General features: G+C 31.3%; 4 protein-coding genes across 4 annotated transcripts; 1 reads left to right on the top strand and 3 right to left on the bottom strand.

Moving 5' to 3' along the window:
- Nucleotides 1-494: 494 nt before the first annotated feature.
- Nucleotides 495-1,133, bottom strand: LOC101244720 (uncharacterized). Its single transcript, XM_004230924.5, has one exon. It carries the CDS (start codon nt 1,131-1,133, stop codon nt 495-497), a length of 639 nt encoding a protein of 212 aa, XP_004230972.2.
- Nucleotides 1,134-4,283: 3,150 nt separating this feature from the next.
- Nucleotides 4,284-5,203, bottom strand: LOC104645423 (uncharacterized). Its single transcript, XM_010317006.3, has one exon. The coding sequence runs from the start codon at nt 5,101-5,103 to the stop codon at nt 4,456-4,458; it is 648 nt and encodes a 215-aa protein (XP_010315308.1). The 5' UTR covers nt 5,104-5,203; the 3' UTR covers nt 4,284-4,455.
- Nucleotides 5,204-16,059: 10,856 nt separating this feature from the next.
- On the top strand, nt 16,060-20,673 carry AgpL1 (ADP-glucose pyrophosphorylase large subunit). Its single transcript, NM_001246989.2, has 15 exons — nt 16,060-16,243; nt 16,663-16,889; nt 17,203-17,325; nt 17,563-17,733; nt 17,918-18,010; nt 18,168-18,251; nt 18,352-18,407; nt 18,611-18,704; nt 18,827-19,012; nt 19,122-19,202; nt 19,295-19,381; nt 19,465-19,569; nt 19,721-19,827; nt 19,922-19,982; nt 20,250-20,673. Exons 2-15 carry the CDS (start codon nt 16,665-16,667, stop codon nt 20,349-20,351), a joined length of 1,575 nt encoding a protein of 524 aa, NP_001233918.2. The 5' UTR covers nt 16,060-16,243; nt 16,663-16,664; the 3' UTR covers nt 20,352-20,673.
- Nucleotides 20,674-21,107: 434 nt separating this feature from the next.
- Nucleotides 21,108-25,473, bottom strand: LOC101251228 (uncharacterized). Its single transcript, XM_004230855.4, has 4 exons — nt 25,125-25,473; nt 23,164-24,430; nt 22,976-23,001; nt 21,108-22,063 (listed from the first exon to the last, which is right to left on the bottom strand). The coding sequence occupies exons 2-4, from the start codon at nt 24,356-24,358 to the stop codon at nt 21,314-21,316; spliced, it is 1,971 nt and encodes a 656-aa protein (XP_004230903.1). The 5' UTR covers nt 24,359-24,430; nt 25,125-25,473; the 3' UTR covers nt 21,108-21,313.
- Nucleotides 25,474-25,881: the final 408 nt, after the last annotated feature.

Here is a 25,881-nt window from a genome sequence, read left to right as displayed (position 1 = left end):
TCATTAAAAGTTACTTTCATGATTACAGTAAATATGGTACCTAATTTTGTGAATATTGTATGGTGAAACTTTTCTTTTTCCTTCCATGGAAGTGATCAAAATCAGATACAAATTTGACAAGGCATCGATTTCCATTACCACACATTTCAGGCTCACTTCTATCTTAATTGAAGATTCTCATAATTTAATCAGTGCCAAATACTACCAGGTGTCAAGCGACTTTCTTTCGTCAGAAAATTACAAAAGTTCCTCAAGGTTGTCACTCAATTTGTACGAGTGTCGTATGTGTATATTGGAAGGTGGTGCAAGCGAGAGACATGGAACCTATGATCGTCCAAAGTGACCATTTATACTCAACCATAGAATTGGTACTTGTTAATATATTGTGAATGCTGGATCTTTGTCCATACACTTACATTTGTTATCTCAAAAAAAAAAACAAAATCTGATCACATAATGTGCTCTGTTATTTCTTCGTTGATATGACTTGTAATTTATCTATCTCTTATGTTGAAAACTGAAAACCCTTCTTCCTTGACTAATCTTTGATGTCTTGCAATAAACGCCTCAACAGTTTTCCTGAATTCAACACTGCTCAGCCCATCCGAGGTTGTTGTCATCGCTGGTTTTACACTGTCAGTGTCTATATTTTTCAAGCATCCAACTGTAGCTGATCTCGTCATTCTTTTTTTCTCATCACCACCCAAACATAAAGAGTTTCCCGAATGACTACGATGGATTCTCTTCTCTAATCGCCTTTCTGCTACAATGCTCTGTTGATCACAATTAGCCTTTTCAACAGAAATGCTCTGTTCATTGTTCATCGAATATTTTTGTGTGTACTCATCATATAAATCGAATGTAACGCTGTCCATGGAAACATCTATAGCAGATGAATGTCCTGATTTGAAGAAGAGGATGATTACAATTGCGTTTACAAGAACAAAGACGAATCGAGGACTAATGAGGGCGACACCAACATAATCTGTCGAGAGTGGCAATGGAATGGAAAATCTTGATAGTATGGCCAAAAATATGCAGAATTCGATGAGTTGAAACAACATTGTCACTCTTTGACGCTTTTTACCATTTGCTTTCTCCAATTTGATGTTGTGGAAATTTAAGGATTCCATGTATAATTAATAAATACTTTCACTCGAAACCAAAATAATGTATTTGGATCAAGTTTTGACTATGGATGTTAATCTTTTACGTTTGTTGTTGAGATTTTGAGGAGAATATATAGGCTATACAAGTGTAAATAATTTCTTTCTATAATTGTTGAACTAAAACATGCTTGTCGTTTTCACTTTTATCTTTTTTCTTTATAGGCTTTTTTAGGCTACATTGGAAGAGATTAATAAATTTCTTAATCTCTTCTATCAAATATCTATGTTTATAATCTTCAATAATGATGATTTTTTCAATTTGTGTATTGAAATTGTTATTCATCTGTTTTAATTTGTTTATTTATTGATTTTAATTTTGTAAAAAAAAATCTAAGAAAGTAAGTTTAATTATTATGTCTTAAAAGAAAATTATGTGCATTAAAATGTCATTTAATCTTATAATTTTAGACATATAATATGAAAAATTAGAATTAAAGAGTTGCAAAAAATGAAAAGATACACTCTTTTTTAGACAAATTATAAAGAAATAAAGTAAGACAAACAGATTGAATTTGAAGAAATATTAAGTTTTCTTCTAATCAAATATATTCACGGAAGTCATAAATGAATGGGAAAATTACGCAATTAAACAAATTTATCCTATTTAATTACTCATTATATATATAGTTTGCTATAATTATCACTCGCGACTAATATTATACATTAATTATGTTGGTTGACCTCGAGTTTGTGTAATTAGTCACTTTTGTATAATGTATAATTCGTTAGAATATATAAATGCGCATGTATAATATACACTTATTTAACCTATATACATATAAAATAAACTTCTCTCTCACTTTATGCCCTCTCTCACTCGCCTTTCTCCTCCCTCTCCCAATCTCGCCCCCCTTTCTCTTTCATCTCCCAATCTCGCTTGACATATATACAAAATGCATATGTATAATATACAATTATCTAACCGATATACATATATAATTCACTTTTCTCTCACTCTTATCCCCCTCTATCGCCTCTCTCTTTTCTCTCTAGTCTCGCTCGCATCTATCCTCCATATAACATATAGTTACGAAAATTATAGTTATAAAGAATAATTAAATTATTTTTAAGTGGCTATATATGAATATTTCTATATAAATATTTAATAATATATATATATTTTTTTGGTAATAACTAATAATTGTCCAAATAATACCTTTGTATTATCAAGCTAAAGCAACATGCCAAAAATAGGTATGATTAGTACACTGTACTGGTAATAATTGTTAAATATATTAAGTATATGCTTAATTAGCATACTGTACGTCTGTACCGGATTATTATTATTTTCTTCCTTTTTTATAGCTTACATGGAAACTTCCCATAATATATGTTTTAGTTAATATATTTTCAAGTGTACATATTTTATTGGAAGCCCCACCTCCTTACTTACAAACTAAGAAATTGTCATTTGCCGCATGCCGGTTTTCCTACTAGTATTAAAAATTACACAAAATATATAAGAACTGTTGCTAAAAAATTAATTCGCATTGTATCAAGTCAACATAATTTTTATTATTATATAATTTAACAGAATAAAATAAAAAATAAATTTCAACGCATGACATTCATATATTGATTTGATATAAATACTCGATATATTAATAAACTATTTTTTTATATCTCTTATCTTTAAGATCGGAAGTGAGTGAAAGTGTGAAACTCACTATCAAGCAATATCATCAATCTTACTTTTTGTCTATTTAATATTTTGTGTTAGTCTTTTATAAATACAATTAATTAAAAATCTCAATTAAAATATAATATTTATATTAAAGAATTTCATTTCAAAAGCTAAGATCCAAAATCTTTAATAAAGATACACTAACAACATTTACAATATACCCAAATCGTTACCGGTCGGACTAATTTTTATGTTTATATTATAAATTATAACAATTCAATTAAGACTGCTTTGTCCTTTGAGTTCGGCAAATGTTTTCCCAATAAAGTTAGCAATTCTTGAATCAACAACACTATCAATTTTAACAAAGCCTTCACTTCCCCCTTAAATTTATATCAAATTCAGATAAATTGAGCCAGATAAAATAATTTTAAATATTAAAACTCAAAAACAATAGTTCAAACGAAAAAACTTTTCGGTATGATATTTGAGACCGTCAAAAGGGGCAGCATTTTCGTTATAAAGCAAAAGGAAGCAATAGAAACCACTTCTTTTTTTTTTTTCTCATAAAAGAAACCACACAACTCCCACTTTTAACATCTCAAGACTATTACACGGCCAAAATCATTGAACTTGTCTCTATAATTTCACCTTTTGATTTTTTAGATTTGATTAGTAATTATCTTCTCAATATTAAAAGTATAAAAATCATGGGGATTAAATATAGGAAATTTTATATAATTGGACTTATTTCACTAAAATAAATATTGTTATTAGTTTTAAAATATTACGTAGCTCACTAATTAAGAGTTCTCTATCATATATTGAGCAAATTACATTTTAATATATGCATTTTTGCTACCAGACACTCATGAACTGAAAGAGAGGTGAGCGAGATTGAGAAGAAAGGTGAATGAGACTAGTATATATTTCATATACATGCGAATTACACTAGATACATACTACTAGGGATGTCAAAAATGAACTCAAATATACGTAACCCACCCAATCGCCAGAATTTCAAGAGTTGGTGTCAAGATAATTTGAATTTGGTTCTATCTCAATCCATTCAAGCATAACACATTTGAAGAGAATCCTCAATTGAATTCAATTCAATCTCCAATTTCAATCCGTTTTAGAACTTTTTATTAAGATATGTTCCTATATTTAAGGTATGAATTATTATCTCTTTAACATCTTTTAGGGTTTATCTATCAATTTGTTACTTTTTCTTTTAAAAAATTGAGTTGAAATTCAAATTGTGATTATAAAAGTTAAATATCAATACGTTAAATAATTGAGATTAACCGAATAAAATTGGGCTCATTTTAGCCCAAAGTAAATTTGGACTGATCAAGACCCAACTCAACTTTTATTTCAAACCATTTCAATATCCCCCATTTTTAACCTAATCCGTCCATTTAAATTCACTTAAATATGGTGACATATAGAATAAATTACACCTAAGCGTATATCTAAAGGCGCCAAAATTTGATAATGTACCAAATTTAAATATATATAAGCAATTAGGTCCTGATTTTATGCAAGTTAACTTTTCACTATGCACAAACTTATTTTTGTCACTTTTTTTAAATAGTTAAATTGAAATAGCTATAAATTTTCTTAACTAATTTTTTTTTCCGATCACTATAGTTAATTTTTTCAAGATATTAACTCTTCTTCCTTCAATAATCTTTGTTGTCTTGCAATAAAGGCCTCAATTGTTTTCCTAAATTCGCCATTGCTCATCCCATCCTCTGGATATGAATATGATTTTGTCGTCATCGCTGGTTTTACACTCTCAGTATCTATATTTTTCAAGCATCCAATTGTAGCTGACCTGTTCATTCTTTTTCTAGTTTTTTTCTCATCGTGAGCCAAACATAAAGTGTTTTCCGAATGACTACGATGAATTCTCTTCTCTAATCGCCTTTCTGCTACAATGCTCTGTTGATCACAATTAGCCTCTTTTACGGCAATACTCTGTTCATAATAAATCGAATATTTTTGTGTGTACTCATCATATAAATCGAATTTAACGCTGTCCGTGGAACTATTTTTAGCGGATGAATTTCCTGATTTGAAGAAGAGGATGATAACAATGGCGTTTACAAGGACAAAGACGAATCGAGGAGTAATGAGGGTCTTGAAATAATTGAGTGGTAATTGAGTGGAAAATCTCGAGATTACTAGGAAAAAAATGCAGAATTCGATGAATCGAAAAAACATGGTCACTCTTTGACGTTTTTTGTACCTTATCATCGCATTTGCTTTCTCTGATTTGATGTTGGGGAAATTTAAAGATTCCATGTTTATACAAATGAGTTTTATTAAGGAAATGATTTTGTTTTTGAAATTCTGGGGATTTTAGGAGTAACGTAGGAGTATATATATATATATAGGCTATACAAGTGTGTATTTTTTATTTTTTATTTTTGTTAATGGTTGAAATAGATGCTTGTCGTTTTCACCTTTTTTTTTTTTTTTGGCTGAGACCAATATATTTTTTTCCAAGCTACGTGACTGAATTCATGAGAATAAATTTATTTTATTTGTGAGTGCATCTTCTTTTAGATTATTAATAATTTTATGTAGTTAAGACTTTTATTTGTCAAATAAAGTATGCACACTTGCACATGTGTTTTAATAGTCATGTTAGTCACTTCTGGCAACTATTTATAACTTTCAATATTCTTCTTCTTCTTTTGTTTTATCGATTAAGAGACAGTTTACGTTATGTAACAGTATTTTTTTCCCTTCAAATTTCCAATTATTCCACTGTCTCTGTGTTTAGTACAAGTGGTTATAACAATTCACAGTGTGTTTGGAATAATGCTAATAATAATTTTGAATAGAGTAGAAGTAGAAGTTACATAAACCTTATTAGTTAACGAACTAATTACTTAGATAAAATATTATGTATTTTATCATATCTTAGTGTCCTCATAGATATAATCAAATTTAGATATAATTTATTTTAATTACATTATATCTAAGTGAATTAGCTTGTGTACGATGTATATAGCAAATCTCGTTTGTCTTTCTCCGTACGAGAAAACTTATGTCTAGGTATTCATATATTATTGGTCACCTACCTTCTTCCTTACAAACTAAGAAACTCTCACAAGAAAAATATGTAGTACTGTATCTTTTTATTATTATTATGGTGGGCTCATAATGGTCGGATCAATCTTACCTCCTTTTTTTTTTTATATTCGGTGTTTTGTTTTAAGGTACGATCAATTTAAATTTATAATAAAAATAATTTTTTCTTTTTTTTCTTTATATTTAATAAAGTGGTCATATCAAAGATGATTCATTTAAGATTTCAAATTTAAAATTTTTAATTATAGACGTATAGAGTTTTATCACTGAACACAATCTTTAATAGTAATCACTAGCTTTATTGATTTTTTATTTTTACAATATTTCAATAAAATATTGTTTTGTTCTTTGAGTTTCTGAAAAGCCTCCCAGTAAAGTAAGCAATTCTTTAGCCGAAACAGCACCTCTCTTGTAGTGGAATTTCCTTTTTAATACCCCTCGATTTTATAACAAATTAAATAATATAATTCTAAGCATTATAATTTTAAGGAAAAGTACATATTACTTATTCATTTATAATTAATGTTGAATATATATCCATTCTTTAATATAATATATAAATATTTAATACAAATAAAATTATTTTCAGATATGATATTTGTAACCGCGACGGAGACAACAAGGGGCCAAAATTTTCGTTTATAAAGCAAAAGGAAGCAAAAGAAACCACTTCTTTTTATTTTATTATATTTTTTCCAAACCACACAATTTCCACTTTTAATATCTCACAACTACATGCCCAAAATCATTGAGCTTGCACCCCATAATTTTAACTTTTAATTTAGGCGACATTGCTCGAGAGATCCTTATATTTGGGTTTTGTTTCAATTTAAGTATTCGGTTAAAATTATGGGTGTCGCTGGTGTTAGTAAAATGAGCTCATAGTTTGATTACTCGTTCAAACCATTCATATTTTAATAAGTTGTGCGAGTGAATTTTCATATGGGTAAAATATAGATTGATACTCATATTTGAACCATAAAAACATGGATAAAATATGAATTAGTTTAAGTTTTTAACTTTTCTTCATTCAAAATTTACGATATCACTAAAAATAATGTAACTTCTCTTCTTTTTTATGTTATTCTATAAAACAAACTATTCTTCTCTATAATTGAAATGGAGAAGTCTTTGACCCTCCAAAAATATATAATTAAAATGTACATTTCTTTTGTTAGTTATAATTACATTTTATTTATTTATTTATTTAATTTTATATGGGATAATCAATAATAGTGTAAATAAGCAAATCATGTCTTAGTATTGACGTTGCTTGAAGTGAGTTAAACATGTTTCAGTCCTAAATACAAATGTTCATTTACTTTGAAATTAATAATATTTTATCTTGTTATCACATAAATTTATAAAAGGATTTTTTTTTATTATACACTTAAACTAAATGAAGCATGTTCAACATTTTTCATCTAAAAAAAGACTAAAATATACGGGCGGGTTGAATTACTTATTCATTTTATGTTGTAAAAATTTAAGGAATCCCATAGTGTAATTCAATAATTTCATTCTGTCCCGACAAATTTAGTATTTACAAAAAAATCCCTTAAATTTGTTGAGCCGTGATACTTTAGACTCTAGTGATACATGGTAAATGATACATGGTAATTTTAAACTGTTGAGAAAAAAAAGGGGAAAAAATGGTACAGTTAATGTTGTTAATAAAACAGCTAAATTTACGGTAACATATCATTAATCAACATAAAATCAGCACTTAATTGGATATTAATTTCAAATTTTGAAAAACAAAGATTATGTCATCTATTTTGAAAATAATTTTTTTGAACAATCTGTTAAATTTCGAACTACAATAATTTTATTGTTGTTACAGTGGATTTTTCAAGATGAATACTTCGATTTTGATGAGACATTCCGGAATTTGGGTGAACGAATTGCAGAATGAAAGTTACAAAATCGACGGAATCGTTGTTGGAGATTCAATTTCGTATCTAATACATGTATCAGAAACATCGACTAAACAATATACACACTGATTCTATATGTATCATCAAGTACAGTTGATGACGCATTTATTAAACTTAGTGAATGATACATTATAACAATTTTCAAAACATGTATCAGTACATCAACTAAACAACTAATATCTTACTGATACATGATATCAGTTTTCAGAAATTCATACTATATGCAAAACATGTGATACATATCTACTACATGTATCAGTGAATTGACTAAACACTGTACACACTGATTCTATATGTATCATCAAGCACAGTTGATGACGCATTTACTAAACTTATTGAATGATACATTATAACAATTTTCAAAATTTCATGATACCTATAAAATATTATGATACACAACAAATTCATGTATCAATTCACCATCTAAAACACTATACACACTTATTCAAATGTATCGGCAAGCACACTAAATTCCTTAAAATTTTTACTAATTTCAACAACAGTTTTAAGTACCAAAATACTAACCCGAGACAATGTAGGCCTAACAAACTTTAACTCTTTGAGTCCTGTTTGGCCTTATGCAAAGTTGATGCTAGAGGAAGAGGAAAGGGAAGTGGTAACTGGGAGAATGTATTGGGATGAGATGAAGATTGTATACTTGTTTTTATCACCTTAACTTCTTCTAAGGCAAGAGGCACTGGTTCTTATGTTTTTGGTGTGTAAGCAAACGATAAGGAAGTAAGAACAAAACGGTAGAAAGATATGGAAGTTATCTTGCTTCCTGATTTTTTGAATTTTGAAATTCAAAATTTCAAAATTAATAATTCAAAATCAAAAAGCTGATTAAAAGGTTGAGTGTTTAAATGGATAAAATTTAAAATTCAAAAACTAATTTAAGAGGTTGAGTGTTTTAATGGAGAAAAAATAGGCATTAAAATTAGTAAATGTGTATTATAGGAGAGAGAGTGTAATGTATCCAAAAAATTACACTAAAATTAAAAAAAAGGGAATTATGTAATATTTAAAAAAAGTAGGGAACATTAGATAATATAAAAATTATAGTTGTGTGTTTAAGTTATTTTTCCTTTTATGTTTACCCATTTACAACCCGCTCACATTTGACCCAAACCGCTCATTTGTCCTCATTAGATGCAATTAATAATTCGAATTAAGTATAAGGATCTCCTAAGTTATTGCTCAATATTATAAGAATTAAGAACAAAAATCAGGGCAATTATATATACTACAGATTTCTTTATGTACTCACTACTCACAATATTGCTATCCATGAAGCTTCAGATTTTTTGGATAAATAAAAATGGCAAAGGAGTGGACAATGTCATTAAATTATGTCAAAAACTTGAAATAATGGTGATTAGGATTATTCTCAGTGATAGTTAAGACCTTACAATTTTAGTTTGTAGAAGTTGACATAGCAATTTAATTTGTATTAATGTTTTTAGAATTTTTACGCATACCACTTTAGATATGTAATGTGTCTGAGTTAAGTCTATCAAAATCAAACATCAAACACACTGTCTGAAATTTGTTAAAATTAAATTTCAAAAATTATGTATGAATGAGGTTCATTCATTTGTATCTGAAATTTATCTTGATAAAACTCTGTATACAATGTATGAAGTTAAACTTTATTAAGATTAGCATCAAAACACTCATATATCTAAAGTTATTCCAAAGTAGATATACATTCTTTTTTCTAAAAAAAGAACATATCAAAAGTTAATTAGAGACTTCTCGGGTATACTTTACCCGCTATACTTTGTTAAAGTTTGATCGGGGCATCGGTCCATCAAGTAGCCCAGTTCAATGAATGATTGGGCTTGAGGGCCGCTTAGAAGCCCACATGTATACTCCCAATCTTGCTTGCCATATGTACAAATGCATATGCATAATATACACTTAAAATCGATATACATATACAATTCACCTCTCTCCCATTCTCCGTTCTCTCTTGCTCGCCATATATACAAATGCATCTGCATAATATACAATTATTTTACCGATATACATATACTATTCATCCTCCCACTCTTTGCCGTCTCTTTCTCACCTCTCTTCTTCTTCTCCCAATCTCGCTCGCCTCTCTCCTCACTCTCCCAACCTCACTCGTCTCTCTCGTCCCTCTCCCAATCTCGCTTGTCATATAAACAAATACATATATACAATGTATAATTATCTAACTGATATACATATACAATTTACCTCTCTCCCACTCTTTGCCCTCTCTCGCTCGCCTCTCTCCTCTCTCTCCCAGTTTCACTCGCCTCTCTCCTCCCTATGACATGTAACTACAAATTTTTATTATCAAACTATAGGTATGGAGAGTAATTAAACTATTTTTGAGTGACTATAAGTGAAAGTTCCTCTTAATAAATCGATTATAATTTTTTTAAGTAAATGTACTCTCTTTTTTTCTTTGGAGGCTGGAACGGAATGCACTAGGATTCAAGACAAGGAGCAGAATTATTCTGCTATTTGGCCTAATTAATCAAATAATGTCTTAAAATCATAACATTCTCTGTAATTCTCTAATTGCAAACTTTATGCTTCTAAAAGGGCCTTTTAGGAAGAGACAAGGATAGTATGAATTAACTAAGACCTAAGTTTGTTTATTAAATCGAACTTAATTAGGTCTTAATCAACTATTAAGTAGTAATTAGTTATCCAAACCTATGCAACAAGATGCTTTACTTCTTCTAGCTCCCAGACTGGCAAGGCATGGATGTTTATTATTTATTTATTGGTTCCATCCTGTGTAAGCTAAGATATCCATATTGAAATTCGATTAAATTCATATTCGCATTGAAAAGTCCCACATTGGAGATTGACTACATTCTATTAAAGGTGACCCCATATCCCGGGGTACTCAAACCCAAAATCCTAAACTAAAAATAAATGAATATGTACCACTCCACCATAATCTTCGTTGTTGACACGAGGATACTGATTTATTTTCAGAAATTTAAGTGTAGTTATATTTGAGTAACCGTAGTTAATTTATGTGACATATAATATAAGCAATATATGTTGATTGTAGTGCACCGAGTAGATTAGGGTATTTTATTTCCGGGTTGAGTAATCGTACGAATATAAAGCGATTTCTACTTATATTCTTATGGGACGTCACCAAGAGAGGAAAAAAGCGAAGATTGATAATATAATGCATACAGCAGTAATGTAATATTTTCTTCTTCAAATCAATACGATTAATGTAATATATCAACCTATGAAGGCTCCATATTAGTTCTTCAACAGATCGATGCATGCATGCAGCAGCTGTAAGTTTTTTCAAGTTGCACACTTACTTATGGAGTATTTTCTTGGAAATTTTTGTATACATAATTCTGTAATCTTTTTTTCTCATGAATAGATAAAAAAAATTTCTGTAATCTCCTCACTCCGCATGGATATATTACTCCCTCCGTTCAGAATTATTTGTTATGTTACGCTTATTAACCATCTTTTGAAATACTAGCAACTTTTAGATATTTTTAATTTAAGGTATGCAGTTGTGAAGTTTTTCATCTCCCAAAATTAAATATTTTAATACAGATTCATCATCTACGTGCGGATTTACGATTTTTATTTAAAAAATAAATGTATAAATATGTAAATAAGCTAATAATTATTATCTATCTTGGATATGGTTAATGAGACATACATTGGTCATACTACGTACTATGCCTAGAGGTTCAGCTTTTGACGAGAGGGAGTTGCTCGGATGGTAAGTACTCCTTACTTCCAACTCGAAGGTTGCAAATTCGAGGCACCAAATGAGCAAAAGAGGTGGAAGCTAAGAAGGGTAAAAAAGAAGAAATGGGCTTTTTAAGCCCATTGTCTATTTGGACCGTAATAATCTCAATCACGAGAGACGTCTGGCTGATTCACGTAAAAGGCTACTGTAGGCCCATTTAGTTTTTTTTCTTCCTTTTTGTTAATTTTTTGTATATATAAGTGGTTTTGTTAGTGGGACAAAAACAAATAACAATTTTCGAATAAAAGCTGTATTATTGCATCTATTTGGTTATGGATATTACCTAATTCTATTATATATTGTAATCAAATATTCTAAAACAAATTCAATTTTTCGAAAAGATTAATAATGGGAAAATTATTCGGCTAAGCAAACTTATATTATTTAATTACTCATTATAGCTTTAGTTTGCTATAATTATCACTGGGGACTAACATTATACATTAATTGCATGGGTTGACTTCGAGTTTGTATAATGAGTCACGTTTATATATGTATAATTCGCCAAGATATATACATATATGTATAATATACAATTATTTAACTTATATACATATACAATTCACCTCTCTCCCACTCTCTGCCCTCTCTCACTCGCCTCTCGCCTCCCTCTCTCAATATTGCTCACCTCTCTCCTTCTCTCTCTCAATCTCGATTGCCTCTCTCCTCCCTCTCTCAATCTCGCTTGCCATATATACAAATGCATATATATAATATACAATTATATACATATACAATTCACCTCTCTACCCTCTCTCCTCCCTCTCTAATCTCGCTCACCTCTCTCTTCCCCTCTCTATCCTCTCTCGCTCGCCTCTCTCCTCCCTCTCTGATCTCATTCACCTCTCTCTTCCCCTCTCTACCCTCTCTCGCTCGCCTCTCTCCTCCCTCTCTCAGTCTCGCTCGCATCTCTCTTCCCTCTCGCAATATCTCTATCCATATACACAAATACATATGCATAATATACAATTATCTAACCAATATTCATATACAATTCACCTTTTTTCCCACTGTATCTAGCCTCTCTCCTCTCTCTCCCAGTCTCACTCGCCTCTCTCCTCTATAAAACATGTTACTACAAATTGTAATTATCAAACTATAATTATAAAAAGTAATTAATTTAGTTATAAAAAGTAATTAATTTAGTTATATGTGAAAGTTTCGTAATAATCATTGAAATGTGACCGTGTAAATATTTTTGTTCTTTATATTTGCAAAATTTAGTTGGATACAACAATTGATAGGTTTCTAATTCTTGGATCCCTGCGCCTATTTTAGTGGAGCGAAAATCATGATGCTGCAACACATTTATTATCACTATACTATTTTCTGTAGTCCCTTTCGTTATTAATTTCGTATTCACAATTAAACAATGAAATCATATAATATATGAAAGCACTCTTATATTATTTTAGAGAGGAATAAAGTTGAGTACATATTATCTGTTCTAAATTGATCAAGTTGTGTTTGTATGGAGGAGGCAAATATTTTTACTATGAAAACAAGCTCCTTAATAAATGAGAAAATTGATAAATTGATCAAGTTGTGTTTGTTTGGAATAATTTATATTCTCTTACCAAACATTATAAAAATAAATATGAAAATGTGGTACAATTCAGTGGCTACACAATCTGTCTTACACCTTTATTAGTGGACATTTACCACTTTTCCAAACCATAATTTAAGTTACAGTTTTAATCCATTTTAAAAAGAATGTCTATGTTATTTTTCTAATTAACTTTCATATAATTAAAGTCATAAAATTAAGTAAAAAATTTTAATTATACATTTTTAATATGAAAAAGAAAATTTTAAAAATAATCTTGATTTTTTAAATTTAATATTATTACAACTATATAAATAAATTAAACGGAAAGAAGAACTTTAACACAATTCATTGTGAGCCGTTGACGCTTCTCTCTTTGCACAGGTTATTATGATAATAGAGAAGAATTTGGCAGCGTGTGATAAGGAACCGTTGTTTCATTCTTCTGCAATTTTGGGTCCCTTTCTTTTCCCAGAGGATTGGTCAAGATATCATTAATAATTAAATATGTCATAGATATTTTGCATAAAAGAAAAAAATAATTGATTTTAAATAATTATATTAAAATTGTTATACTTCGTTGTACTATATGGAATTGTTGTCGTTAGTACATCACAAAAAACAATATAAACTCTCTTATAAGTAATCAGTATTATTGGTATACTGAAAACAACTCAGCGAAAGTAGAATAGTATATATAATATAGTTATTTGATAAATAATAATCAGCCACTTAAATAATATTACGAACTTAATCAAAAATCTATTTTATATATATATATATATACATAAATCAATGTAGTAAAAATAATTTTATCAAAATAACTTATTATATGAACGGAGTAAGTGACATACATATAAAGATGGGTGGAATCTTCCAAATAGTGAAAGAAGACAAGCACATCTTTACATTAAACCTTCAATTATCTAACTAATCTCTAACATGCACTGTCTCATTGTCTCCTTGCTCATTAATTCATATTTTAACATCTTTATTTATTTTTCAAGGTCTTGAGCTAATTAATTCAACAAAACACCCAACATATCATCTCCTTTTTGCTTTACTAGAATTTGAGCCGTTAAAACGGTTTTAGCTCATGAATCAGCCCAATTCAATTCATTATGGGGATAGGTTTGGGACATAAGTTCTTAAGCTCTTTTAAAATTAGGACTTTATAAGTCTGATTCATATAAGTGTATGATCCTTGAGACTTTATTAAGGTCGGGTCGAGGTCGGTCCATGGCCTTAATTTTTGTTTATTTAAGTGTATCTTATAATAATTTTACTAGTATATAATTTAATCATTTAAATACACTATATGTTGTAAAAATGATGAATCTTACCAGACTTTGTTAGTCCAAATACATGTATCTCGAAATATATAAACTGAAAATTAGTTTAATTTGTTTTAGACACACTCTATCCAAATCTGGCACTCTTCCTACCCTTTCATCTTGCTTGTCACTGTCTTATATTGCTCACGTATCTAGTATGCGAGATACATACTGATTACACTAGTTTTTTTTTTTGTTAGTGTTATTGAAACAACAATGTTAGTCATGTTTTGATTTGAAAATCTTCTCAGTTTCTTGAATTAGCAGTTTGAAAAGAAAAAATAAGCTAGCCCCTCCCTTTCCCTTTATGATTGGGTTGGATTGAATATTTTCAAGATCAACCCATCCTAACCCTTTAAATTTCTTAGCCTACAAAGCTTGGACCAGATAAAGTTGAACCAATTTTTTTAATCGCTTCAACTAGAATAAAATAATAGTATCTGAGTCAATTTTAAATATCATTCAGCGTAATTTATAAAACTTTAAATGAATCGTACAAGCTCTTTCCCTGGTAAAAATGTCAAATTGGGAAACAACATCAATGCCAGAATACTTTCGGATAGATAATGTCTAAATTATTTGAAGATTTTGATATGAAATTGTCAGCTAATCTCCAACTAAATAATGTCTGACCCCACCAAATTTTTTAACGGACAAAGATCTCTCTAAGAAGTATAGTAGTATATAAAATGACATTCATGAGTGTGGAAATTGTATATAGTTTTATTTAACTATTTTCTTGCAAATCATATGGTTCATAGAATAATATTAACAATAAAAAGACAGGTGTTTGGCCTGTAATGGGTCGGTCTCTATTGTCCAGATCTTGGTGGACCCTACACACTATGACGTCTGTCAATTAATCTTGGAAAAATAACTGTTAGCACGACTTTTCCAGTCTAATTTTCAGTGATTTTATTTAATAATGACTAAGTTTTATCGCGAATATAAAAAAAAAAATCAAATATTCATCTAAAATTTTAGGCATAATATATAAATATATTCTTTAAATTGACTTTCAAATCACAATTATGACTTTCAACTTTGGGTGTGCACAAGTAGACACTTAAACTTGTAAAATAGACACACATATCCTATATGTCATCCTACATATCATTTTTTGTCCTACGTGGTGTCCTACATGTATTTTGTCATGTAGGACTCGTATGTTTATTTATTTAAAAGTTGAATAATTAAAATGTCTGTTTGTTCATTATGAAAGTTGAAACTCAAAGTTAAAATTTGAAATCAAATTTAGGTTCAATATATGCATTATGTCAAAATTTTATATTATTTAATTATTTTAAATGATAAAAATAATCTAATGAAGATTTTATCAAAGTAAAAGTGATTAAAAGGAATAAATGTGAAGATTTTCAAATGTTTTATATTTTGAGGATCTAAATAAATTTAAAGAGTTGTTAATATACTTGGGGAAAATAAAATATTATTTAAGTTATGGGGTGTATAAGTTAAAAACTTTTTATGTAAATAGGGATATGGAAATGAGTATAAATAGAAAGATAGCAAGGTTTCTCGTGAGAGTTCACAAGCCAATAAAGCTGATCACACTCCCCTTTGTCCACTTGATCACTCAATAACACAACTTCTTGTGATTCACTTACAATTCTAGATCTCCTGAAAAACTTTTTCTTGATTCTACACCACTAGCAATTTACATTTTCTCTTTCACTGATTTTGGTTACTTATTTGACATTCTTGTTTTCAAGATCCAAAAATCATCACTTTCCAGGTTCAAAATCTTGTTTTTTTTTTTTAATTTTGTCTTTTAATTGCTGTATATTGTGGAACTCCACAGGTGAATTTTTATGATATGAGTTCACCCTTTAGCTTTCTTTGTAATATGAGTGAATTTTTATACATATATTTTCTTTGTATCAATTTTAGAAAATATATGTATAAAATACCTAATTTTATGTAGAGATTCATGTTTTTGTGGTAATGCTATGAGGTATTAGTACTGAGCATATAGCTAGCTTGGGTTTTGGGTTTACCGACCTTTTTTTTTTTTTTAATTAGTGATATTTTCTTTTATGTATTTTATACTTTTCTTGGTTGCTTAGAAATTACACATACTTTATTGAGATTTGAATAAATCTATTTGATTTGGATCCGTTGATATGGGATTGCTGATTTGTTGATTGGCTGCAGAAATGGATACTTGTTGTGCGGCTATGAAATCGACGGTTCATTTGGGGAGAGTGAGCACTGGTGGCTTTAACAATGGAGAGAAGGAGATTTTTGGGGAGAAGATCAGAGGGAGTTTGAACAACAATCTCAGGATTAATCAGTTGTCGAAAAGTTTGAAACTTGAGAAGAAGATTAAACCTGGGGTTGCTTACTCTGTGATCACTACTGAAAATGACACAGAGACTGTGGTAATAATCAATTCTTTTCTCTTTATTAGGACATGTCTGCTTCAAAATAATGCCATAATAGTGTTGTAGATATGGTGGAAACAATCTCATATGAACTATATTGTGAATGGAAGTGAATCCAATAATTAAGATTGTTAGCATTGAACTCACCACACTTAAAAGATTATGGGTTGTGAGTTTAATTTTGTTGAAGTTCTATTACTAGTCTTCTGCTATATATTTGTTTCGTGTTGAGAAGATATTGTGTTCGGTTAAGCCTACAATATTTATCTGCATCAGTCTGTGATTGTGATTGTTTGTTGGACTTATGTAGTTCGTAGATATGCCACGTCTTGAGAGACGCCGGGCAAATCCCAAGGATGTGGCTGCAGTCATATTAGGAGGAGGCGAAGGGACCAAGTTATTCCCACTTACAAGTAGAACTGCAACCCCTGCTGTAAGAGATTTATCTTTGCTCATGAAAGTTTTATCAATTTTTTGTTTTATATGCTTAATGTCCAGTTAAAACTCTCTTCCAAGTTAATTTTGTTTATCTCGTGTTAAATTTCAGATTTTTTTTTTTAATGATATGTTATTTTTTGATTTCTACATCGATTAAATATAGATAGAATAGGTGTACAAGATTGCAAGTCAATTTCTTAAGATTCTGATGTTTTGTGCAACATGGCACCAGGTTCCGGTTGGAGGATGCTACAGGCTGATAGACATCCCAATGAGCAACTGTATCAACAGTGCTATTAACAAGATTTTTGTGCTGACACAGTACAATTCTGCTGCCCTGAATCGTCACATTGCTCGAACGTATTTTGGCAATGGTGTGAGCTTTGGAGATGGATTTGTCGAGGTTTGAGACTATACTTCTGGATTAGTCTTGCTAGATATGACAGCTGAGCTAATTAATATGAGTAAATTTGCTGGTCCTCCAAGTGATTTGTTCACAAAAAATCTGTAACAATTTCTGATGATTATTTTCTTTTTTTTTCTGCTTTCTTGCTTCGTTAACTGAAAGGAAATCCGTCATTAAACAGGTACTAGCTGCAACTCAGACACCTGGGGAAGCAGGAAAAAAATGGTTTCAAGGAACAGCAGATGCTGTCAGAAAATTTATATGGGTTTTTGAGGTTTGTCTCTACAAATCTTTAGGACACTAATCCACCACTGCTCTCTTCTGTCGACCGGATATGATTTCTGAAAAATGTCTCATTATTTTTTCTTGAATCAGTTGTTATGTACAGACATATACTACTTTTGTGTTTACAAGGCAACCAATTCTTGCAGGACGCTAAGAACAAGAATATTGAAAATATCCTTGTATTATCTGGGGATCATCTTTATAGGATGGATTATATGGAGTTGGTGCAGGTATGTCAACTTTAACTACCTACACACTCCTCATTCTTTGTTTGCCTTTTTTTTTTCTTTTAAAAAACAAAGTTTCTGACTGCCTCCGATCTTCAAACAGAACCATATTGACAGAAATGCTGATATTACTCTTTCATGTGCACCAGCTGAGGACAGGTTTGTTTAAATTCTTATAAGGAACAACTAGTATAGGTTAAGTGAATTGAGTGAGATCAGAAACAAGATGGAGAAAGAATGCTTCTCCTCTAATACTCATATGCATACGCTCGCTATACATTACTTCGAAGTAAAAACATCAACACATTTTTTAATACCTTATTGTGATTATGTTAAGCTGAGATTTAAGCTTTACTTATCAGCCGAGCATCAGATTTTGGGCTGGTCAAGATTGACAGCAGAGGCAGAGTTGTCCAGTTTGCTGAAAAACCAAAAGGTTTTGAGCTTAAAGCAATGGTAGGTTTAGTTGAAATCTTTCTTTTAGTATATGTGCTGATTTCTTTCTAAACAAGTTTTTGTGGTTTATATTCAGACTAGTGTTCCTTTAGAATTTAACTCATTTATTTCTTGTGCTGCAGCAAGTAGATACTACTCTTGTTGGATTATCTCCACAAGATGCGAAGAAATCCCCTTATATTGCTTCAATGGGAGTTTATGTATTCAAGACAGATGTATTGTTGAAGCTCTTGAAATGGAGCTATCCCACTTCTAATGATTTTGGCTCTGAAATTATACCAGCAGCTATTGATGATTACAATGTTCAAGTAAAGGATCTTGGATCTTTCGATTGAAATTATCTTTATGAATTGAGTACATTAGTTGCTCAAACGAAAAATTAGTTGTAGTTTTAACGAATTTATGCTATCTTCTCAGGCATACATTTTCAAAGACTACTGGGAGGACATTGGAACAATTAAATCTTTCTATAATGCTAGCTTGGCGCTCACACAAGAGGCATGTTGCAAATTCATCTTTATACTTCTAACGACTAGCTCAGAAATTATTTTACATCAGTGCATAATCCAACTGATTAATTTCCATTGCAGTTTCCAGAGTTCCAATTTTACGATCCAAAAACACCTTTTTACACATCTCCTAGGTTCCTTCCACCAACCAAGATAGACAATTGCAAGGTAAGTGGGTAAATACTGCAAGTGTTTTGCATTAATTGGTCTTTTGTGGGTTCTAATAAGTTTTGTTTTCTGTGCTTTTTCAGATTAAGGATGCCATAATTTCTCATGGATGTTTTTTGCGAGATTGCACTGTGGAACACTCCATAGTGGGTGAAAGATCGCGCTTAGACTGTGGTGTTGAACTGAAGGTTTGCGTGTAGCCCTAATTTTTATCTTCCTTTAAAACTATTCCTGAACAAACACATTTATTTTCTTTAGTTTGTGAAAAATGCAGCAGCTTATTGTTTCTAGTACATTTTGTTGTAAAGTGTAGATCTCTAACACATTTTACAACCACAGGATACTTTCATGATGGGAGCAGACTACTACCAAACAGAATCTGAGATTGCCTCCCTGTTAGCAGAGGGGAAAGTACCGATTGGAATTGGGGAAAATACAAAAATAAGGTAAATGAACATTGAATATTATCTTTTTTTGACAAATGTATTTCATTTTCATACTTGAGAATTCTTTAATTTGATTATGGTTTCACTCATACAGGAAATGTATCATTGACAAGAACGCAAAGATAGGAAAGAATGTTTCAATCATTAACAAAGATGTAAGTTTTTTTTTTGCATCCTCCGACTTTGTTTAGTGTGTCTTATTTTCATAGTACTTATAGGGCGGAGGTTAGTTTCCCAACAACTATTGTTCACACAGTCAAGTTCAAAACACAAATTGCTGGTGTGCTTCTTGCTCGCGAGAAAGAAAGCAGAAGAGTGTTCAATTCAGATTTGATTGTTTGTAGCATGGGAGCACTTATATTTTTGAGACATAATTGATTGAATGAGACTCCCTGATGTTCTTTTCTTTGAAATATATTTAGGGTGTTCAAGAGGCAGACCGACCAGAGGAAGGATTCTACATACGATCAGGGATAATCATTATATCAGAGAAAGCCACAATTAGAGATGGAACAGTTATATGAACTAGAAAAGCATCTCTTGTTGAACTAGTGGAAATCCAAATCTCAACTTGAAGAAGGTCAAGGGTGATGACCTATTTTCCCACGAAAACCTAGCACATTCAGCTCCGGAAGAAGCTTTCTATGCTCATGTGAAAAGAGCAAGTATAATCGAGACACGTGTCTAAAATAAAACTAAAGTTGCTGCCTAGTTCATGTTCTAAGAGTCACATTATGTAAGATAGCATTTTGAAGAACTCAATAGTTTATCTATTGCTCAACTTAGGCTTTTCGTATTGTAAAAAACTCTAGTTCAAAAAAAATGCATCTTTTCTCTATTTGTTTTTTACTACAGGGCCATACTTTGATTTTTCAAAATGGGAATATGTTTTCCTTATCCCCTGGTCTTTGTGAAAAAACATTTAAGATGTTGGTTTGAACAAGTAAGATCTTGCACCATATGCTCTCCATGTTGGAAAACACAAGCTACTGAATATGAAAATAGACCAAGTTGATTGTTTTCATGAAAAAGTGGCAGCTACAATCTTGAAAAACCGTTTACAGCATTGCAAAACCAGGTGAAAAAAAAGGCAATATAGGAAAAGTCATAATCAATTAGCAGAGAAGGATATGTAGAAGAAAAAGAACTACTCAAAAGGATTATGCTTCCTACAAGTTAACTCAATCTCAACAAACAACAAGGCATGTCTAAAGTTGTCAGCCTCTCCAAAAGTAAAGCCATGAACTTGGTTTCAGCCACAACAATCAAGACTGCACATATTCAATCACGAACCTTTTTGGCATGTAATTAGTGTTGTAAATAGTTGTATACATGCAGATGAAAGAAGCCAGACGAGTAGCTTGTTTGAGAAACAAGGTATCTGTGCATCGTTATGTTTAAATACAAAGCACCACCATCTAGGCAAATACAGAAGTCCAAATGAAAAATAAGATAAAAATACATACTAGCGCCAACTATTGACTTTTCAGAAACTCTTAGTGTTCCAAACAACTAAAGGGCCTTTTCTATGATATTCACATGGCTGAAAACCATTCATTGCCTTACCCATGAGGGCCATGGCACCAAGGCTTGGAAGTTGCTTCTTCTGGAAATCATCGAGCTCCAACTTTGAGGTTTGAGGCTCACAAACCACCACCGGTTGGGGCCTCTTTGGTGCATTGGTAGTCCTATCATGAAGCAACCTTTGAATCCAAGAATGAGAAGTCAAAGCCTCTAGATCTTTCTTGATAACACTCATAGAAGCAGTACTAGAGTTCATTGCTAAGCTTGCAGTGTTGTCGTGAACCATCAATTCTTTACCATGACGTTTACTAGATGATGCTAATTCAGAGTTAGCTATGGTTCCTTTAGGAATTTGATTGAGGAACTTGTGTGACTTCTCATTAGATGTTTCTCCTACTAAACTGGAGCTTTTAGTACCAAAAGCCAAAGAACCGCAAGCACTCATTTTGAGGCGCTTAACCCATCTACTACCTGGGTCATGTCCAAGAAGCCCTTCGGGACAGAAATCAGTTCTTGATGAACTGGGTTGTTCAGCACGGGCCAGTATTGATCCCAAGTCGAAACTTTCAGTTCTGGAAGAACTTGCCTCCATATTATCAGTTGGAGCAGGGAGCTCTAAGTTTATATCCAACTTGAGCTGTTTGTGTCCAGCTTCCTTCCTGGAGCCTTCAAGTGCAAGTTGACGGGGCAAAGTTTGGTCCATTTTGTTCACCTGCAAGATATCTAATGGTCAAAATTAATCAAGATTCTAGATTACAAGCAATACAATGGAAATGTGAATATTATGAACAGTTTGATGACTATAATTAATCTATGGTTACAATACAGTGTTGGAGCACATGAAGCCTTTTTCAAACAACAATCACTAGCCATCACTAAGGATGATTTGGGGAGATTTCAGCTCAATCTTGTTTTCTACTAACAAATTCAAGGGAGCTCCAGTTACTAGACAGCCACAGGAGGTAAGAGTTCCCTGACTCTATCTATTCTTTAGACTTGACAGAACTGTCTTAATACAAATAAGATTAGGGATATTTAGTATACATTAAAAGCTATTAGAAGTGTTTTTAGGCAGTTTAATAGTACTGAATTCAACTGTCACTGACGTAGATGTTGTAGTAAAAATTAAACTTATTACTTGTATGAAATATATAATTCAAAGTTTTGAAATATTTATGGTAAAAAGTAGATAGTTTATTTTTTCTTTATATAAATTTTGTAACTTTCGATTATTTTATTTGAAAATAAAATCACAAAATTCACTAGTAAATTCTTTTGAGGCCTAAAGCAAACAGTTTATTAGACTCAATCTTGAGCCACCCCTGCCACATGAATATTGCAAGATACACTAGTGGGAATGCAGAACTTTTGCTCACATTCTAACTTGGTAAGCAACACGATCAATAACATTTTCCCATTTGGTTTTAAGCTTATCATACAATGAACAACAGTATCTGACCAATTCACTGTTACTTGATTTCTACATCAGACTTGGAAACTAGCAGGTAGGAAGACAAATATGAAAGCAGTTAACAATACAAAATTCAAGATAAATCAAATACCCTCTTGGAAACCTGGCAAGAAGATAGGAAGTTATGAAGAACTAAATAAATCTCAAGATTACCTTCTTTGCTATAGAAGAACTTGTACCTGCAAAATTAGAGGAAAGATAGATTCATTAAATGAGTAAAATTACGTATACTCAATCAGTACGTCTCAAATTAAACCACTTTTTCTTTTCTTTTCAGTTAAAAATCGCTGAATAAGCCTTAGAAAGATCACTTGATACATTGAGCGGAGGATAGCACATACCACAAAGCTGGTTCTTCTCCTGAAACACATCCATGTCCATGGTATCAGTTTCAGCTGAAGATTCATTCTTTAACACAAATTCAGAACGCTTTCTGTCTTCTATATTGTCTTTTCTTTCACTGCCTGTGAAGCAATTTTGAATTTGAAGCTGCATTCCTCCCTTATAATGAACAAAAGATTTAGATTGCTTATCACAGCTACTTAATGATGCTTTCCCATTAATTTTATTCCACATCCTTGAATTACCGATTACATTGTTTCCTTCAAACAGACCAGCATCCGCTCCTTTTGTGATTAACATACTATGGATGGTCTGAGAAACGCAGGGACGATATCCAGTCATTCCCACTACAGAGTCCACGGTATTGCTTGTTCTCATTGTCTCTACATCACGCAATGGATGTGGTAGCTTTTGTAACTCTTTTGGTTCAGTTACATGGGAAGGACCGGGTTCATTTTTTAACAACCTGACAAAGGAACTTCCTGGATTTTTCTGGAACTCTTCTCCACCCATTTTTGGAAGAAGTTTTTTGCTTGTGGAGGGTGCATCCAGAAAGAATGAGTCATTTTGCCTTAATTCTGGAGTGACCAATCTCCCATGTTCATGCTCCAACATTCCCAGTCTAGGCACTTCTTCTTTTGCAGCTAGAAATGATCTGCTCACGAAAGCTTTCTGTGTCTTTTCCGATTCTTTAGTTACATAATGGCCAGGATCTCGATATGGCACAATATGAGATGCTAAGTGACTTGGATTATCTATCAAAGGCCTCGATGCAACAGTGCGGTGACCAATGTCATATGGATGAGTCTTGCCAAAATCCAAAGGATCCTGGAAGGGAGTTTTGACATTTTCACAAGGATTGTGCATTGATAGGGACCAATTGCCTAGAGTTTCTTTTGCAATGGTTCTTGAACTTGTCTCGTTAATGACTTCAAATGTTTGAGTTTCAGATTCTCTTAATCTTTTGACGGATTTAGAGGACATTGTCTCCATTTTAACAATTGACTGGAGAGGCTTAGAATCTTTGTCATTTTCCTTGTTTCCAAGAGCAGCAGATGCATGATTTTGTGTTTCTGCCGTAGAATTGTAGCTTGTTCTAGTCCAATGTGCCATCCAAACAGATTGAACTGAATGTATAGACTTCCCGGTTCTACCATCACAATCCGAATGTGATTGTTTAACACGATCAGACATGATATCTGGCCTTAGATCTTGCTAATGTACTAGTTTTCCTTCAGTTGTTCATCAAAAGATTGTCTCCATTACCTGGGAAAGAGAATTTTAAACAGCAATAAATCAAATTATAATTGTTGAATTGTGTGACCATCCCCTCTTAAAACTTTGACATATACAAGTCCTTGTCCCATACCGCGTGAGTTCAAGTAAACCATCTCAAGCTTTTAGATATTCAGAGATAATATGATTTTACTTACTTAATTATACATCTTCACCAATAATCACACAATATTTTCCACTGTTGTTAGTTGATTTTGGATGCTAGTAAGGATTATGACGTTAATCAGTACACAAAATCAACAATTATCAAAAGAAAAATTAAGACATTAAATCTCACCAACTATTTACACAACAATTCGCACCCACACACCTTCTAAATATCCACAATTTTGACCATTACATCTGGGTTCACACCCCAAAAAAAAAAAATCATAGAAAATATATATATTAAAAAATCACAAGAATTGCTAAAACTATTCCAAAATACAACAACATAAAAGCTACAAAATCAAGTATTAACCAAGATTAAAGTCTCAGACCCAAAGTCAAAATTGGTACAAAGTCAAATAAAACTGTTCCAAATTACAAATAACAGAAAATTGAAAAATGCTACAAAAATTCAAGTATTAAACCAAGATTCAAGCCTAAACCAAGAATTCATTCCATAGAAAAAGAGATTCAAATCTTTGACAGTAATATATTAGCAATTGAAAAAGGAACTCACCAGCAAGTAAGACAGAATTTGAAGAAGGTAATTCTGTAAAAAAAAAAAAAAGGAGCAGAAAGTAGTGAAGGAGGAGATGAAGAAGCAAAAACCAGAGAAAAAAAGTGAAGAAGAAGCATAACTAAAATTCTACTCTCAAGACAAAAAAAATTACTAATAAAAAATGAAGACAAAAGCCAACTTATGAGCTGTGAACCTATGGTTCTAGTGTAGATTGGGCTCCATACGTCCGCACTTTTTTGAAAATTATATAAAATAATAAATTATTAATTTAAATTAAATATTATAATCATAATTTTATTAATTCTAATTCGTAGCATCGTTATTCATCTCTATTTCCAGATATCTTGCTCGCTATTTTCCCTTTCTTCTTTCACGTTATACCAACATAAATTTACGAATAGTATTTGTGTTAGTATAAAACGAGAGAAAATTATATATATGATGCATATCTCTTCCTCTTGTATACTTATAGTTATATATCACAAATCTTCTTCTGCGCAGATTTCATCTATCTTTCTCTCTTTTTCGCTTTATTCAAACACAAATTTTTATACAAAATATAATATATAATTTGAGTTTGTATAAAGCAAGAGAGAGATTCAACATACAAATACAACTATTTTAACTCGATTCAATTGTATATAAATTCAAATTTTATATAAATATAGAAACACAAAAACATATATATATACAAACACAATTTTCATAATCATAGACATTCGAGTTATCCAAATGGTTGATTTATATAAATAAG

The sequence above is a fragment of the Solanum lycopersicum genome, chromosome 1 (genome assembly GCF_036512215.1).
Source record: "Solanum lycopersicum chromosome 1, SLM_r2.1".
In the NCBI taxonomy this organism is placed as follows: Eukaryota; Viridiplantae; Streptophyta; class Magnoliopsida; order Solanales; family Solanaceae; genus Solanum; species Solanum lycopersicum.
Note: the sequence above shows the minus strand (reverse complement) of the source record. Positions and strands in the feature narration are given on the sequence as shown.

Coding starts and splice junctions, on each gene's coding strand:
- LOC101244720 (XM_004230924.5), bottom strand. CDS start 1,133: ATGGAATCCTTAAATTTCCACAACATCAAATTGGAGAAAGCAAATGGT.
- LOC104645423 (XM_010317006.3), bottom strand. CDS start 5,103: ATGGAATCTTTAAATTTCCCCAACATCAAATCAGAGAAAGCAAATGCG.
- AgpL1 (NM_001246989.2), top strand. CDS start 16,665: ATGGATACTTGTTGTGCGGCTATGAAATCGACGGTTCATTTGGGGAGA. Junction 18,252..18,351: donor ATTATATGGAGTTGGTGCAG/GTATGTCAACTT, acceptor ATCTTCAAACAG/AACCATATTGACAGAAATGC. Junction 19,013..19,121: donor TTGATGATTACAATGTTCAA/GTAAAGGATCTT, acceptor CTATCTTCTCAG/GCATACATTTTCAAAGACTA.
- LOC101251228 (XM_004230855.4), bottom strand. CDS start 24,358: ATGTCTGATCGTGTTAAACAATCACATTCGGATTGTGATGGTAGAACC. Junction 23,002..23,163: donor GGAGAAGAACCAGCTTTGTG/GTATGTGCTATC, acceptor CTAATTTTGCAG/GTACAAGTTCTTCTATAGCA. Junction 22,064..22,975: donor GTTCTTCTATAGCAAAGAAG/GTAATCTTGAGA, acceptor GATATCTTGCAG/GTGAACAAAATGGACCAAAC.